The 18,735-nt window shown below is 48.2% G+C and overlaps 1 protein-coding gene across 1 annotated transcript; it reads right to left on the bottom strand.

Moving 5' to 3' along the window:
- Positions 1 to 17,899: 17,899 nt before the first annotated feature.
- On the bottom strand, positions 17,900 to 18,661 carry CHC_T00001852001 (hypothetical protein). The gene has a single exon (XM_005712768.1). It carries the CDS (start codon positions 18,659 to 18,661, stop codon positions 17,900 to 17,902), a length of 762 nt encoding a protein of 253 aa, XP_005712825.1.
- Between the last annotated feature and the right edge of the window lie 74 nt (positions 18,662 to 18,735).

The following is an 18,735-nucleotide window of genomic DNA, read 5'->3' on the forward strand; positions in this document are numbered from 1 at the left end:
TCGGTGTACTGCATGGAGGCACTTCGAAGCGGTCTGAATTTAGCTTCGGTGTTGAACGACGTCTTCTCCAAGAGGGGATCCGTCTCGTTTAACGACGCGAGCAAGTTGTTGCCGTCTAACCAACTCGGGACGGCTAGCTGGATATTTTCTTCCGGCTCGGGGACTGACTCGAAACGGTCAAGTGGGGCCTTCTGGACGGCCAGGTGGTCGCTGGCCGCCTCGTTGAGCGCGCCATTCTGACTGTACGTCTCATATTAGTAATGCAATGCCTCTCCTTGCAAGTAGCACAGAAGTTCTCCGACCTTGCCTTCATCTGACTTCCCGTTTATCTCGACGTTTTCGTAAAAAAACTTGGTCACGTCGGCCTCGTGCTTACCATTAAACACCAGGGAAGCAGGAACCGCCTGACTGTTGGCGTCGGCCATCCACAACAGTACCATGTTGGTGTCGGTTCTGTCTTCTTTTTTCGTGTTTTTCTTTATGTACCCCCGGGAGACCACAGCCACGGCTTTTATAATCACCGCCTTTCCATTCTAGATATTTCCGACAATTATTTCCTTAATTCCTTATTACTTACACTGGGGCCCGGAGACACGTCCCAAGATGTACTTCCTCATACAATTCTGCGATAGACTGACATGTAAAGTCACATCCGTCAGGTAAGCCAAGCCGCTTGGCTTGTACCAAGAGACTATGCTCACCGTCCCCAATATCTACCAATTCTTCGATATGTTCATACTGAACCTGTGAGTGTTCGATATGTCGCTTAAGCTTCGAGGAAGGCTTTTCATTATTCTCGCTCCTGCGGTACAGTGTTAGTCGCGTGGCGTTTACTGGGCTGCCCTTACCGTCCATTAATCTAGTTCCTTCATAGACAAGACCGTTAATTGTGCCTGTGATCTTCTTCGGGCCTTTTCGTTTGAAGACCAGTTTTTGACCACTTTCTCGAAAGTGGACAAGTTCAATTCTGATTTCTTGAAGGACGAGGTCAGAAAAGCCAACAGCTTATGATTTCGTTTTGAGAAATCCAACCGCAGTTCTCTATGATCGCATTGAATAACCAACGCAGCCCAGTATAAATCAGATGCATGCAATTAATTCAGATTAACTTGTTGTTATCTCTACGATCCAGAGTAATAGATTTCTTGAGTTTTTCTTGAAAAGAGTGGAGGATTTTGACATGCTTACGGTCCCAAGGAAACTCAGCTAGCTTGAGATTCTTAATTGAGCGCCTTGTTCGTTTTCCTGATTTTGTAGACGTCCTCGGAACTCTTCCGTAGAGCGGCCACTAGCGCTGAAAATTCGGTATCGATTTTAAGATATCTACTGTAGGGAATGGACGAGTTGGCAAAGTTCTGCAGAAGTGGTAGGCGGATGAGCGTTTTTGAGTCTCGATACTCGTTCGCGGACAAACTGAACTCCCTGGCTGGATATAATCCTACCGCACAATCGGACCTTCCGTTTGAAATGTTTTGTCTGTTGGACCAGGGCTGATATCTTCAATCCCTTTTCTCGGCATATCCTGATGAATGTACCCAGAAAAAGTACTATTTGATCCTCATCCTTACACTGAACATGGAAATCGTCAAGCCATGCTTTAGGTTATCCCTTATCTCCGCAAAGCATAGTTCAACTCTGGCTTGGAAATTAGAAACGCAATTTCCCCCTTTGCGGGATCCTCGTCGGCTTCATCATACCACTGGGAGTGGCGAAGCTGAGCGCTTTTTGGTAATTCTTATCAAGCGATAGTTGCCAGTACGCATTACAGAAGTATATTTTGCCAATGCGGAGCTGTCGACAGTATCGGATATTTCTGACTCGACGTGTGGCTTTGGCCACATTATTGTTTCCATAGTAACACTAAACGGCCTGTAGTCGAATTTTAACCTATAGCTAACTGGTGGTGGCTTTTGCCCCAACAATGGAGCCGGTGCCCACTTCTCATTCTTATTCTGTTTGATGTACCAATATTCTTCCAGGTTTTTCGTGAAGGTTGAAATGAATACCCGATATGGTGTATAGCACGGACTTTATTTCGCGAATATGGGCATTGGGTTTGGCTGCAGAGTCAACTGCATGGGTCCCACCTTATCAGCACGGTCTCCCCCAACTTGGTTCGGAAAACGTCCATATTCTCATTCAGCATATTTTGCAACTCCTCGAAATTTTCGTCAGACATTCCTTCAGTTTGTGCTTCTTTCAGCAATTACCAGAACACAGTGTCAATTTCTTCGGATTTATCATCTCCAATGGGTATGAAAACTGTTGAGTGCAGAGCTCCCAGATCTGGCAGTGGCGTCCACAAAGGGCCGGCGCACGGACATTCGACAGCTTCAGTGATTCGTCCCATTCTGTGCAATTCGTCTACATACGGTAGGGGCAATTACAGCATAGATGATAGGTGATAGAGTGTCTGACTAAAATTTTGTAGAGCATTCTTCGTGCAGACTCGGGAGCAGTCCTGGAAAGTTAATAGCATATATTCCTGTGTCAGTTAGGACATGAAACAACTCCGACCTAGCCCATTACTGAAGTACAATGGGCTGAGAGCACCCAAATGTTGACAAAAGGCACACAAGTAAAGAGAACAGCTTTCATTTTACGAGGTTATGGGCATCTCAGATACGCTCTACATTGCTGATTGGTTTTAGTGAGTCACAAATGATTCGGACACACGCCACTTCTAAGTACCACGATGTCGGATTCTACGGACACCGTGGATACGAGTCGCCGTCGAATTGAACGCTTGAACCACAACAACTACTACCTATGGTCCAAGAAAAAGGAACTGGTTCTTTGGAGGAAAAGACTTTGGGGTATCGTGTCGGGGGGAGAGCTCCCACCCCCTAAACAAAGACTCGAGGATCTCAAGAAGTTCCAAAGACGGAAAGACACGGCTCTGAGTTACGTACTTCTATCAATAGAGGTTGCGTCCGGTGCCGCTGTGATACACCTTTGTGATCCAAAATCCGTTTGGGACGAGCTGGAGAAAACATATTCAGCCATATCTGAAGCAGCGGTGGACTCTCTTCTTGTTCAATATCAGGCAATGAAGATGAGGTCCAGAGAAAATGTTTCACAGTATGTGAATAGATTAATTCAACTCGAAAATAAGATTGCCGCTATTGGCAAGTCTATTGCTAGAGACGAAAAAAGCGTGAATAATGCACGCTTTTTTTGTCTTTAGCGACAGAAATGATTGCTGCGTGGTCTCGCATCCGATTTCAACGTGATAGCTCAAGTCATCCGTGCGATGAACAAAGATACTACCGAGGCCTTTGGGATGCTTATCACCCACGAGATCTCGTTTCATAACAGAAATGGAACCGGTGATGAAGCTGAAACTTCCACGGCTTTCTCAGCAACGCAAGAAAAAGAAAAAAGTGTTTCCACTGCGAACGTCAGGGACCTGTAAAGTTTGATTGCTTTCATAACCCTGAGAGAAGCAAGTACCCAAACGCAACTAACAGCCGTTAGGTTAACCGCCCTAACTCCGGATCTGGAAATAGCAACAAAAGGTGCCAATACGACTGGATCTGGCTACATAACGTTTTTCGCAAAATGCCTCACATCTCCAATGAAAGTTTCGAAGAACAAGGAAAAGTGGTTCATTGATTCCGGCGCTACTTCTCATATGACGAACAGTAAGATACTGTACTCAATACTATCAAATCAAGATAACTTTCGTACTGTTTCAATCGGCAACGGATACCAAAACACTGTCGCTGGAGTGGGGACGATACAGTGTATTGCAAAGTTTGATGACACCGAGAGGCATACGCGACTAAAACGAACTTTATACATTCCAGATCTGATATGCCGCCTCATATCAGTCAGTTCCATACGCCGGGCTGGATTCCGTGTCGTGCTTGAGGACGAAAAAGAAGGAAATAGTATTTACTTACTACCAAACCAGGTGTGCCAGACATTGTACTAAAAGGGATTGAAAGGGGAAGACGGTATGAATGAAGTGGACATCTCTCCTCAGAATAATGCCCATGGAACAACGTCACACTCTCATTGGCAGAAAACAAAGAGCTATGGCACGCCCGACTTGGACCTGCTAGCAAAATTGTGATAGAAAACACTACAGTGCTTCCGCGATATGGGAATACCCCTAAGAGAATAACCTCAATAAAAGGATCTAGAATGCATCTCCCAATACCGGAATCACAAACGTTTATGAGAAAAACAAAACCGTGGACATATCCGTTTAGAGAATACCAAATTCACAAATCGCCAAGGTCTAGCAATGTGGCAAATGAATGCACAACCGCGTCATGACTCGGGTTGGGACAATTATCCGTCACAGTACTCTTACCTGTTTAGTGACGCATCTTATATCTTTTAAAACGTCTTCAGCCCAGACTCCTCAACCCAAATAAAGCAACTGTGCACAAAATTCGGATTCCCTCTCTTCACGCAAATCGACCCCAAAATGACCCTTCACAACCTCACACACAAGCAGAAAACTCCCATTCGCAGGGAGGTGGAGCAAAGAAAGGCAAAGGGAGAGTCTACGAAACAGGAAGACATCGCCGAGTGGGCTGTGAGAAAGATAAATCTGTCCTTCTGTCCCTCTCAACCAGTTATTTCCAGAATTCTTTCGGACAAAATTTCATTACCAATTGACGAATCTTCTATCAAACGGCTGCGTCATTGCACTAATCGTCATATTGAAAGGCTCCCGCAAATTGGGTAAATTTCCAGTACAGCAGACGCGTTTTTGTCATTGGTCAAATGATCAAACAGCAAGGCCTTTCTTTGATGCGGGAAGAAAACCAAAAATTTCTCCCAGATCAAGAGGTTCGCATGAGATTCTCAAATGGATGGCTCTACCGCTTTCAGAAGAGATGAAATTTTCGGTCCAGGAAGATGCATGGAGAAGGCGGAGATGCTGTCATGGATGGTATTGACGAACAAATCAAGCTCATCAAGGACAAATTGCGGCAATTCAAGCCGCAAAACATTCGGATCGCTGATGAAACGGGGCTTTTCATTTGCATGCCGCCAGAACGCAATATCTCTTCGCAGCCCATGCCCGGTGGCAAGAACGAAAAAAAGAATGACATTGCTCGTCTGCACGAATGCAGATGGATCACAAAAATGCCTCTTATGATCATCGGCACTGCTCATCGGCCTCGTGCATTTAAGAAGAAGACTGGTCAGGAATTGGGCTTTGATTATTGGTGCATCAAAAAGGCCTGGATGAACAATACGTTTTTTCGACTGGCTAAAGCGCTTCAGTTCGCTTATTGCAAATAGACATAAGCGCTAGGTTTTATTGCTGCTTTTAAATGCTAGCCCCCATGGGAATGCACACAGCATTCTCCAACTGTCGGATGTTGAAATTTTGTTCCGGCCCCCGAAAACTACGGCAAAGTTGCAGCCAATGAATGCAAGTATAATCGCCTGTCTGAAACGGGGATAGAGGAAGTGGCAGTACGAAATGGTCGTAGATAATCTAAATGATATGGTGTGAAATCTTCACAAGGTCGATCAGCTTGTTGCCATGAAAGTCGTCAAGGCTGTGTGGCAAGAGCTTTCTGCATTAATTACACAAAACTGCTGGAACAGCACTGCATTGACGTCGAATGAAACTCAACCTATAGTCGTGGACAGTCGGGATGAAGATATAAACGGCCTTGTTGAGATACTTGTTCTCGCTCCAACGCGAATGTCTCTTGCAGAAATTTTATATGTTGAAAGCAATGATTGTTTTGAGATGCACGATATCGGTTCTCTTACTGAAACAATTGTGCGAAATTTCACTTCAAATGAGGACAACTTTGACTCACGAGATGAACCGGATGAGCAAATGGTTTTACCGGGCGTTGAGGAATGGAAGCGGTGTATTGATGTCACAATGCGCTTAGTTCTGGAAAAAGAAGAGACTGACTTTGCAGCTTTAACATTTTTACGACGTTTGAGAGGGAATATTAATCCTTGCGAAAGACGTCGTGCAAGGCAGACCACAACGGACTGCTTTTTCAGTAAACAGTGAGCCTGTATTGGCCTAATCGTACTACCTCGTAAGGGAATTTCCTCGATAGCAGATTACTAGGACTGTCCACGAAGCGTATTCCATTATCGAGGAATCACTGTGTATTCCCATTGTGGATGGAATCGATATCAAAGCTATCAAGATTGAAAAATGTGAGCCACGTATGAACGGTAAACTGAAGATAGACACGCGCCCATCTGTGGTTCAACCCCAGGCGAGTCAACCCCTTGAAGTTGTCCACTACGATATAATCGATCCAGTCCAAAATCCTTCACTCGGAGGTTCTTGTTACTGTATTCCGCTGTACGATGCCTTCACCAGCCTCTCGCTCGGTCGTTTTTCAAAAACAGAAATGTCGCTGCAGAAGCGCTGAAGGACATGATTCTCGAACTGGAGACAGCGTTCCAATCCAACGTCGGGCGACTTTCAGTCACTCGCTTGAGCCCAGACAACGCCACGGAATTCATCTCCAAACATGTTAAATCATGGCTAAAGGAAAAGGGGCTTCTACAAGAGCTTGGTTCTCCCTACTCACCGGAGTCCAACGGGAAAGCGGAACGACTAAACCACTAAACCGGACACTGATGGACATGGCCCGGACGTTGGTGGTCGGTATCTTCCACTTAGAAGGTCACGAACAGCTTTGGGCGGAAGCCATGCATACGGCAAATTTCCTCCGGAATCGTACGTACACCAGCGCGTGTCGTGTTGAGGGAATGACACCATATGAGGTAACCATAGATAAGAAACAGAACTTTTCGCCTATTCCCAGGTTTGGAGCAGTTGCGTACGTACATGTCCCCACGCAGAGGCGCAAAAGAAAGCTCCAGGCACGGGCCACAATCGGTTTCCACGTGGGATGCCACTACTGAAATAGCTATAAGGTGTGGATCCCCGAGAACGGAAAGGTTGTGTCTTCTCGCCATGTCATTTTCGGTGATATGCGTCATTTTGATTCCATCGCCGAATCAAGTAACGGCACAACGATCGAGACGGTGGCCAATGCTGATGATGATAGGGAAAGCTCCGATTCGTGTGATAACAACGAAGGATCTGCAACTCCTGAGCAGCAAGAGAGTGATAGTCCACACCCTATTCCTGAGGATGAAGTACCGACAGGCCTTCACAATAGAGAAGACACAGACTCGCAAGCCGAACTCGCACTCGATCTAGTCGCGTATCTAAGCCCCCACAGAAGTACTGCGATGTTTCAGGCATTGTACTCAGCGTTCGGTTTGGCAATGAGGATGCCACTAACCCAACGACGTACAATGAGGCTAGTAGGGGACCAGATAAAGCAGCATGGCAGGAGGCGATACAAGAGGAAATCGACCAGCACAGTGAGAACGACACCTGGATCCTTGAGCCTCTCGCTGACAAAGCTAAGCCAGTCCAAAACAAGTGGGGGTATATGTTACCGAGAAAGACGCTCTACAGCGTGTGATCCGACACCGCGCTCGCTTATTTGCCAAAGGGTTCACACAGAAGCTCGGGGTTGAATAAAATGAGACCTTTACTCCTGTAGCAAAATATTCAACGCCGGTTCCTCCTCGCACTTGCTGCGAACGAAGAACTTGAACTTCTTCATTTGGACGTCAAGGAAGCATTTTTAAACAGCAACCTGAACGAGGTCATTACGTGACACACTCAGAGGGATTCGTTGACAGGCAGCACCCCGACTGAGTATACAGACGACTCAAGGCCCTCTATGGCTTGAAACAAGCTTCTCGCCCGTGGCACGCGTCATCGATGCATTGCTGACGGTACTTGGGTTCAGTAGATCGGAATCTGATCCAGTCCTATACATCCTCCAGCATCAGCACAGTACAGTACAGTTTATATTCTCGTGTACATCGATGACATGCTCCTCACCGGACGTTGGAGACAACAAATTGCACACATCGCCGAACAGTTAGGCGAGAGAGTGGTAATTATAATCGAATCTGACGTGACCAAGTTCGTTGGAATCGTCATCATAAGCTGCCATGAGCTTCACACAATGCGTATCCACAGCACGTATATGACTAAGAAATTGTTAGAGAAGTTTTGAATGGCGCATGCTCGAGGAAACAACGTCTCAATCCTGCCTGGATTAGTCTTGGATTCACCTTGCGCATTACAGGATCGCGACGAGAGGGAGTACGCGCGTAAAAAATTTGTGCCCTACAAGGAGCTCGTTGGAGCCATATTGCACCTTGCAAACACAACCCGATCCGACATATCTTTCGCTGCTTATTTCCTCTCTCGCTTTATGCAGGACCCGCGCGAGATTCATTGGCGCGCCGCGAAACATGTCCTGCGCTACCTCAAGTCAAAAAAACCATTTGGTGTTCTGTACCGGAAACAAGCGTATAGCAACTCAAACTTGCATGGCTACACGGACTCAGATTTCGCCGCCGGTCATATCGAACGTAAATCAGTTAGTGGATATATTTTCACGAGCTCCGGCGTCGCAGTATCATGAAGAGGCAAGAAACAAGACGTCGTGGCACAGTATACCGTTGAATCGGAGTACGTAGTTACGTCTTTCGCCGTCCGAGAGGCGGTATGGCTCCAGTGCATTTGGAAAGAGTTTAGAGGCGGATATACCAGTTTTGTGAAGGTTATTCTACAAGTGGACAATTAGGGGGCCTGGCCATGGAAATTTCCAAGAATGGCGTATGCAATGATCGCAGCAAGCATATCGAAATCATATACTAATTTCTGCGGAACCACGTACGCAGCGGTGTGGTAAAGCCACAGTACATCCCGACTGGCGATATAGACGCCGACATCCTGAAAAAAGTGCTGGCTGCGAAAAAGCGCTACCGCTTCATGAACGGTACGGGAATGCATCGTATCGAAATGTCAGCTCACAAGCACTTTGAGGACGAGGGGGAGTGTGGAGTGCAGAGCTTCCAGATATTGCAGTGACTTCTACAGCGGGCCGGCGCATGGACATTCGACAGCTCCAGTGATTCGCCCCATTCTGTGCCATTTGTCTACATACGATAGGGGCAATTACAGCATAGATGATAGGTGATAGAGTGTCTGACTAAGATTTTGTAGAGCATTCTTTGTGAAAACTCAGGGGCAGTTCCGGAGAGTTAATAGCATTTATTCCCTTGTCAGTTAGGACATGAAAAAACTCCTAGTCCAGTACTTAAGTACAATGGGCTCGGAGCACCCAAACGTTTACAAAAAGTACACAAGCAATGACAACAGGTTTCATTTTAAGAAAAAGAGAGTTGTCCTCAGTTAAAGCAGCGTCCTCTTCGGCTATTACATGTCCATGGAAAATACCTTGGTTGCATATTCTTGCTACGGAGTCAATAATATCTTCATCTTCAGGAAGAAGTTAGCTCATTTAAGCGCGGCCTTGAATTTATCCCCCGCTTCCAGGAGAATCTGCTTGATCTCAAAGCCTAATCATTCTAGAACCTGACTGCCCAACAGCGGCTGCTTCACATCTTGTGTAGACATCATCCAAGCGCTTCTGAGGTTCATGCGCACAGCAGGACGCACGTGCAACCGAGTGTCTAACCTGATTGCCGTATCACACTCAACAAATATTTTGTTGTTGTCAATGTTGTCTTCGGCTGCTCTTATATATTGGCGAGGGGCATGGACCCTTGCAAACTTAACATCAGCACCTGCTGAAAGCAGGTTCCATGTGCTTTGAACCTATCACACTTAAGTCTGTCCCGCTATCGGCCCACAAAGTTTCGGTAAGTGTCTCTGCGAATGCACAGCCTTCATTAATGTTGTACTGTCCTCGACATTTCGGTCTTTGTCTTAAAATATTCTGGCTTGCGTTTATGCTCTGCTTTGACCACGCTTAAGAGCTTTTTCTCTCCCCTGGGCCCGTAAAAGGCCATATAGTTCCTCAAGAAGTAGTACCTTCCCGAAATGGGAAATTTCAGACACCGGGTTAATTTTGGACAAATATGTACCTATTTCTGCCAGTCCATTGAAAGGTAAATGTAGTGCAATACCCGTCTCGGGTAGGGGGGTGAAAGGAAGTGAGAAAAGGAAAAAATTGGATACTGTGGTCCGGGCTGGAGGGCACACGTGTACAACGATGCGCACGATTATTTTAATTATTTAATTCTATTTACAAATTAGATCTAGAATCTAGAGCCGAGAGCTAATGTACTCACCCCGGCGGGGCTATATAGCATAGTACAGTTACCAACCCAAGTGAGCAAAGGCAACCCAAGTTGCCGGAGTTAGATCTCGCCTTCGTCGAAGACCGCTTCCGTTCACGCGACGCGCTTCACTTCTACGCTGCTAACGACATCCTCTATTGCTCGGGGTCCCATTCTTTTTCCTTATCCTTTACCATTCCTATTTTTATCTCTATTCCCTACCCATTTTTATTTCTGCCTCTATCCTTTTCTATCTGTTGGTGCCATCGGAATTGGTTGCGACCGATCCGGTGTAGGTGTTTTAGCCATCGGGCAACACGTTGTGTAGCGCTGCTACTGTTTCAAGTTCCGTCGGAAGGCTGTTGTAACGACGCCTCCGTCGAAGGTCTTACTGTATAAGACAGAGCTGGTACCGCCTACCGCGATCGCGATCGCGCTGGTGAGGGTGTTTTTAGCCATCGGGCAACACGTCGGTAGTAGCGTTGCTACACGGTTACGATCCCGTCGGGTAGTGCTGAACAAGCCCCCGTCGAAGACCTTGAATTACACACAAGGTGCTGAAGACGCTCGTCGAGCATTGGCCTTACAACCCAGCGAACCGCGGTTACATCCTCGTAGACAAGCCTAACCCGCACTCGCCGAGCACTCAAGTCTTGAAAAGTCTCTACCACCATTATCCTCCCGGGCCGGGCATCTTTCCTTACCCCCCGCCGGAGTTGAGCTACTGTGGGCCGCAAGCCCACACAAGGGGAAAGGGAGTGTTGAACGCTCCGTAGCGCGTGTCATCGGCAGTGGTTGTTTCTGTTGTTGTTTTTCTTCTTTTTGTTTGACCGTCAAACTGTGTTCGCGGCCTGCCAGGCACATTGCACTACAGTAAACTAGGACCCTACTAGAGTTCTGAATACACTTTTAAGGCACCTTCGTCCCAATTTATATCCTTCTACCAGTGCACCAATCATTTGTTGACAAACACAAAGTCAAGTACCCGCCAAAACATAAACCAAAACCACATGCGATCCCTACAAGACAATGGCCATTTCTATCGCTCATTGCCCCGGCAAGTCTTTATCGGCGACAATACTCTCAACGCGCCCTTGCAGTTACATACAGTCATGGCTCCCTCCATACGGTGGCAAACAAAGCAACGCAAACGCAGTGAGTCGATTCTAGAGCGGGGCCGTCAAGGTTGTCGACAAGCCGTTCGCCTCCTGCAAGTCACATCTTTGTCACTTCGAAAAATATCGGCGGCCTCAGGCATTTCAATATCCGTCGTTGGAGAGCGCAAAGAGCTCCTCAGGGTAAAAGAATATGACGCAATATCCAACAAGGTTGCAAACAAACGGACCTGGACGCAAACAGTTTTGAGCGAGGAAGAGGAGCGTATGATTGTTGATCGTTTATGCTTTGCAGCCAGTCGCGGATTTCCCGTTGACAACGAGGGCATTAAACGGATCATTGGTCGCGTGGCATTGGATGGGAGACGCGGTTGGAGGAACAATCTTCCCACTGACGACGCCGTAAGAGCGTTTCGAGCGCGTCTTCGGGACATCACATTTAGAAAGGCTGCAAACAAAGATGCTGAAAAATTCAAGGCCGAATTCCGTTGTGGTACAATTCCACACCGCGACCCCCGGTGGGAGATGAAAACCGTCGGGACGGGCGGTTACTACTGCAGTAATCGTGCACGCGCCCTCTGAAAGCACAGTAGTACCTCCACGGCGTACACGTGGCACAACCGTTGGCGCCGGTCGTGGCCACGGGCACATGTGTGCGACCCGTTCGGTAAGTAATAAGCAATTAGTGGTTAATGGTACAAATTAGCCGATTTAGTACAGTAGCTGGTATACAGTATGTAATAGCTACTGTAGCGCGACAGATGTCCTGGCGTCCCACTTAGGGGTTAAGACCGGGGGCACCTGCCCCGTTCCAGTAAACGGGGGCAGACTCGCCTCCTTTCCCTTTACGGCTTTTTGCTAACTCCGTCCGGTTTTACCTCTAAGTCTCAGGCTTCTAACCCGTGACCGGCTGTGTGGTTATAGCATCTCTACCCAGCTGCGCGTCACCGGCCACGTGTGCCTTCCCTCTTTACGAGTTCTTCCGATCGGTCCGCGCTCGCGTCGGTACCCCGCGTCGCGCGCTCCCTCACACTAGTTCCCCTTCGTTTCCGAGTGGTCGGGACGTGGGTAGTTATACCACAGCCGTGAACATTTCGAAACATTTTTACAGCACTGGAAAACGTGGAGCGACTCCATCCAGGTTTATTGAGTGATCCTGACAGAATATGGAATGTCGACGAAACTGCTGTCGATGCTACAAATGGTAATTCTAAGAAGGTATTTTTCTCAGCTGCAAGCCATCCCGGTGGGTTTGCCGCTTCTTCCGGTCCTAGAGGTTCAAACAAACACATTACAGCAGTGGTAGCCGTCTCTGCCTCTAGACGTAAGACACAGCCATTTTACTTCATGTCAGGTAAGCGGCATATGGGAACGTAGACTGAACCATTAGTATCTAAGAGTGACATGGACAGTACAAGCATATGTTCGGATTACTTCGCGCGAGACTGGTTCCCTGGTGATGACGTCATTAAAAAGACAGAAAAGGGATCCATGGAGATAAACATTTTACCATCATTAATGCAGCACATCCACAATACAGTTCGTCGATTTGTTCCCTCCGACTTGCATTACGTTCTTTGCTTGGATGGTCACGGCTCCCGCATTGGAACGGGATGGATAGAACTGTGCCAAAACAATAACTATGAAGCAGTGGTTGGGGCGGCTAACACGTCCCATTTTCTACAGCCGTGCGACCAAAACGTAAACAAGCGGTTTAAATCGCCAATCCGACATTTTCGAGATGAGCTTTGCAAGCCGTATTTAATAGACAAGAGACAAGTCACTGTGAACTTGGCCTGCGGAGTTCACAGTTTCGAAAGCATTACCTTAGACTTGGCGCAGCACGACTTGTTAGGACGGAGAACAACGGCCTTAGGAGGAACAGAGGTGTTGGACCTTCAGGTAGTGTGGTGACTCCTTTACTTTGAGTAGGGCATAGAAGTACATATATACTATCCTACTGATCCCGTCGTCATAAACCTGCGAACTGACGACACAGTACGTCCAGGTCAGTTGCAATGGCAGGGACTGGCCTGGATACTTCATAATGGTCGCTAGACATATTGTTACCCAATCGGGCGATTTTCTACAGTGCGAAACTATCCGTGATTCAAGTGTTCTGTCCTGAAGCATTCTCTTGCTCCATCCAGAGTCCTAGTGCATTTCACCTGCGTAATCCTAAGCATGCTGGGCACATCTCAACTCTTAGAAGACGCCAGGCTGTCGTTCAAAAATACCGGAATATATCCCTTTGATCCATTATTCCCTTTGCGGTTTGCTAAAACAGATTTCGTGACTGGTGGAGAGGCGGGGAAGGAGAAAGCTTGTCTCGAAAATGGCGGAGTGGCATCGAGACTTCTGGCCGTTCGACAAAGAAAAAGCGATACTGCAACATTTATCGAAGTGAGGTCAATTTGAGAGGACACAGAAGGACCTTCGCACACATTACAAAAACTGACTTTACTCCTTCGAGACGCGAACACGGTCAACAATATTCTTGTCGACAGTACTGTGCCCCGAAGCAGGAACGCTGTTACCCAGCCTGCTAACTTGGGAAGGACGAGAGTTACTCTCGATTGCGGAGCTCCTGCCGAATGCGTGAGTATGGCAGAGAGCACAGAGAAGCGACGCCAAAAAGGGGCCAGTGAGCTAAGGAGAAAGCTCAAAAAGGGGCAGCAGCAGGAGCGTAAGCGCCTTTAAGCGGGTGATCGAGCCGCAGCCGAAGCACGAGAAACGCTAGCGAAAAAGAATGCGCAAGGGAAAGAGCCCGGGTCAAGACACTTGCTCGATAAACGGCAGATTTGTATTCCCTTAGAAGGTGGGGGAGTAGACAGGGCGTGCAAAAGCGTGATCGGAGCGGTGCTCGGAAGCGTCGTCCTGCTTTTGCTGCCCTTGAGGTCGCGGCTTCAATTGTTTTGCGTTCGTTGAGTACTGCCTCTTCCACTTCAGATTCTGTCCGAAATTAGCCCCTTTTGTCAATCAACCGACACACGATCATCTGAAGCGAAATGTAAGCCCGTTGGCGTGCAGTTGCCAATGCGTCATTTGTTTGAGACATTCTGAGAGTAAATTCTACGTTCAAGCTTATGGCTGTGTCTTGGGGACGCGAAAGAAAGTTCTTCTTTATTTATTTGTTAACTCTATGTTATCTGTCCGAGATTTCCCTTTTGGGGAAGGTACCTATTGTTATTCCTGCATTTCGAATATAAAAAGGTGGTGGTCTTGTGGTTATAGCTCCTTTGTGCCAATCTTTGGCATTGATGTTGTGGAAGCCTGCACTTGCGGTAGAACAACTTGTACTTATACCGTTTGACTCCTTCGTCTTAGAGTTTCCATTATTTACCGGTGAGATCTAAGATTGTACTTTGTCATCGTGTTCGTCTTGCTCTTCGACGAATTTGATAAAGCCGTAGACATCATTCTTACGCTTTGGGCAAACATCCAGGTCCTCGTCAACCCGTTTTTTGAAATAAGACCGGTAAAATGCCTCTGTGATGTAGAGGACAGTCAATTTTGGATGATTGATCCATGGATTTTCTCATTATTTCGATGTACTCAAGTACCAGTGGTCGTACTCTCACCTTTAGTTCGTCTACGTACGTAGGCATTTTTGGCATGCCCAAAAATGTCTACGTACATAGAAGACAAGGGTTATTGAATCTTTCCTTCAGTGCACTGAACCGCAGCCTCAATAACCCGTGCCCTTGGTAAATTACAAAAAAAGATTCATTGATGATTATTTGAATAGACTTACGGGTGTGTCCTGAAGTTCAATGTTGATACAATCGTGTCATTCGTCAACATTAGATGCACTGTACAAGGTTTCCATACAAGGCCTCTTTGTCCCACAAAACTTCGTTGAGGGGGAGTGGTCTACTCGTGCTCGTACTGTACCTTCAGTGATCTTTACGTGTGCAGGTGCTTCAGCACTGTGCGCCCTGCCGACACTTCTTGCACTACTGCAACGGCTCTCCCTACCGACACTGTTCTGCCTACTGACACTGTTCGAACCGACACTGTATGTTCCTAGGAAACCATCAACTGCTCGAAATAGGATAGGATACATATCGTAGAGGGTTGTCTGCAAAGCAGAAGAGGGAGAGAGGGACCGAACACAGAACGAAGTAAACTTCACGCTTTGGTGAGCATTCACCCCGTCATTAGCAAGACTTTGCTAAGTGCCTTCGCGCACTGTCCCCGCGCTCGTGTGCGCTGCCCTCGCGCTCGTGCGCACTGTCCCTGCGCTCGTGCGCACTGTCCTCGCGCTCGTGCGCACTGTCTCTGCGCTCGTGCGCACTGTCCTCGCGCTCGTGCGCACTGTCCCTGCGCTCGTGCGCACTGTCCTCGCGCTCGTGCGCATCTCTACCGTCACACACACTCGAGACGCCGCCTTCGGCGTCTTGCCCCAAGACGCACAACATTCAATCCTTCAGCACTACGTCCTTTACAGATTCTTCAAATGTTCCCATGAAATGTATAGCTCTCAAGACTGAGGGCTTGACACAGACCTTAAAGCGATCAGCCCCCATAATAGGATTTTGCTTTTTATTTATTCTACCTCTCGTTAGTATGCTTGGCGTGCTTCCATGAACGAAATGATGTCTTTCGGGTTAATGCTTGAGAGTAAGGGGTACTTTCACAGCTCAAAAACTAATGGACTAGCGTACTGTGGGGCACATGAACCCCTAGATGATCCATTTCAGCTGATAGCGTCTGTCATGCTCACACCAAGTCCTGCAAGTTCTCAAAGTGATCTCCTGGGCTGTATACACTGAGGCGCGTCTTGAAATAGAGAGAGTGATACCGCGAAACAGTTACAGCTGGTCAGATCGTGAGTGTCTTGTCGCCAGCCACAGGCACGCAGTCCACAAAGACAGGGAGTCGGGTTCGGATTTCCTAATCGGGCCGTGAACGGATCGGCGGAGGACGACTCAGGGAAGAATAAGGTTCTCGGCCACTTGGTGTGGCTCAGAGCGAAGGTGAAGCTCGAGAGGCGGGCCCAAGGAGACGCCTCGGAATTCTGGTGACCAGCTTGACCAGTTGCATTTTGGCCAAGTGCGGTGATAGTGTTTAATGTGCGTCGTTTTCTGCCTTCGCAACAGTGGTTGGGTCCCAACCCAACCTAACAGTGGTGGGTTCGGCCTTTATACTGTATTGGGGCGAAATCAGCTACTACCCTTTTGGGTTCAATAAGCCCATATAAGGCCTATTACGAATGTAACTGTAGACTTGTAGGTATTCAGTGCCCCATAAACAGAACTTTTAATCAGATGCGTAGGTTGAGTAGTGACAGCGTGCCTGTAACCACGCCAACGGCTGTTGAACCTGTTTATAGTTTCGGCCAAATTGTCTTCCACGCAGGCTAAGCCAGTGTGACATAATGTTGCCGTGGCGCCATCTGCTCTACTTGTTCTGGTAATTCAGCACAGCGTCCTTCCTTTCGGAAGGTTCGCACAGTACAGTATTCAGACTCCCTTTCTTCTGCTAAGAAGGATTTAAGTAGACCCGCCAGTAAACCTCGAAGGTGGTTTTCCGCCATCGAAGCATCACCTTTTTCCACAAAGCTAACCCTTTCCTCTTTCGCCCTACCCACCACCAGGTGTGGCTGCACAGTGCCACAGTCTACAGTTATAACTGTAGACACTCACGATCTAACCAAAACAAAACCCCAGGAACGATGCTGTTCCATCAATCTCCCTCCTGGACACCTGGGCTTTTATAGAACTACATTTCGAATTAAAATCCTATTCAGAAAACAGGATAATCCCTTCCTCGCTCGGCATTTTGATCTCTTCAGAGACAATGTACTAGCATTAGCATTACTCTCTAGCCATTCCACGTCAGCTGTCGCTGTGGCAATAGCATTAGCATTACCCTCCAGCCATTACACGTCACTTGTCACGTTATTGTCGATGTGGGCGATGGTTGAGGTATGAGAAGGGAAGGATACTAAGGATACCGAACTACAGTTGGCCCTCCGGTGCATTATTTATGTCGGCGGCGACGCCCGCTCTGGGACCTCGCGCCGTCCGGGTTGTCGGAATATAGCATAGTCCAGAGTCGTTTTCTACTGTGCTTACCCCTCGGCGGTCGGCCGAGGTCCCGGCGCTGGCGGCCCCTGCCGCCACAGCAGCGGCAGGGCCTAATGGGTGTGACGATGGAGGGGCAGTGTCGGACGAAACTACTGTACAGTATTGAGCACTACATGTACAGTATGTACGTGGGGAGACCTTTGTCTGTTTGAAAACTAACTAAAGTTTACTCCACATCTTGTTGGATGCTGCTTTCTATACAGTTGTAATGCTAATAGTTACGGTACCTGCCGGCACTTTGTTGCGCTTCCACACCCGTTTTCCGCGAGCGCTTCGTCACCCGTGCATAGCAACTATTCTTTTTAGCAGCTCTCGCGACTTACATCCTATAAGAATTCCACGTTCCGTCCCTCACGGCAGCCGCCTCCCACAGCAGACCGGCCAACAAAGCTCTGACAGTGCAACTACATTGTGCGATCGTTTCCACGCAACAGCTTTACCGTATTCTTCTCAGAGAAATGTGCATACAAAAACAAATGCGACGCTCGCCCAATAGTAGGCGAGCATGCTAAAAATGTTTGTCATCAATCTTCGCAACCCTCACGCCCCCATCGGCAGTCCCTAACACGGGAATCTGGTCAGATCCGGCTTCTCCTTCCGCTTGGCCTTGAGGGCGTCGTAAAGCGCCTGCTCCGGCTCGAGTCTCGACCTGTCAAACTTGTCGGTGATGACCTCCTTGGACTGCTTAGACACGTTTTCCTTCTCCATGTAGCCCTTGATCTTCTTAAATAGCACGCCCTCCAGCTCCTCGTTGTCGTCGTACAGATCAATCACCTCGTCGTACCGGTCTTTGATTCTTTCCAGCCTTTCCCTCCAGGGCACAGGCGCGTTGTCACATTCGGACGACATTTGGTCGTAGTACTGATACATCTGGCAATCCGGGTACAGCTTCATGAACGTATCAAACGTCTCCGTGTACATAATTCCGTTGTGGTGCCCCTTCATCATCCTGTTAAACTTAAACGCGCTCCTCCATCTCTCCAGCGGATCTCTAATACTCGTGGCAGCATAAAACTCCTTGCCCTTCAGACACTCCACTAACCCGTCTCTCACCCTCACGTGGCCGATAAGATGCTCGGGATCGCCAGTGCCATTACATGCGGCCTCCGCCCTGGGCGTGCAGCTGTCCCTACTGCACCTGCGATGGCGCTGCCCCCTGGCCATGACGTACTCGCGAATGGCGTACGTGACGGCGGTGGAGCCGGTTTTGATGGGCTTGTCATAGAAGATCCACGGGAGGCAGCCCTCGCGGTCCGGCACGCGGTCTGCCAGCGGCACGGGCGACGGGCGTGCGGCTTCGCGCGCGGCGTCGCGCTCGAGCATGGTCTTCTTCCAGTGGTCCACGCGTGCGTCCGGGGTGCCGATGCCGGCCGGAACGCCGAGCTCCCCGGGGTGAT

This window comes from Chondrus crispus, genomic scaffold, assembly GCF_000350225.1.
Source record: "Chondrus crispus Stackhouse genomic scaffold, scaffold_116, whole genome shotgun sequence".
Classification (NCBI taxonomy): domain Eukaryota; phylum Rhodophyta; class Florideophyceae; order Gigartinales; family Gigartinaceae; genus Chondrus; species Chondrus crispus.

Bases quoted from the DNA above. Each gene is read 5' to 3' on its own strand.
- CHC_T00001852001 (XM_005712768.1), bottom strand. From the start codon at position 18,661: ATGCTCGAGCGCGACGCCGCGCGCGAAGCCGCACGCCCGTCGCCCGTG.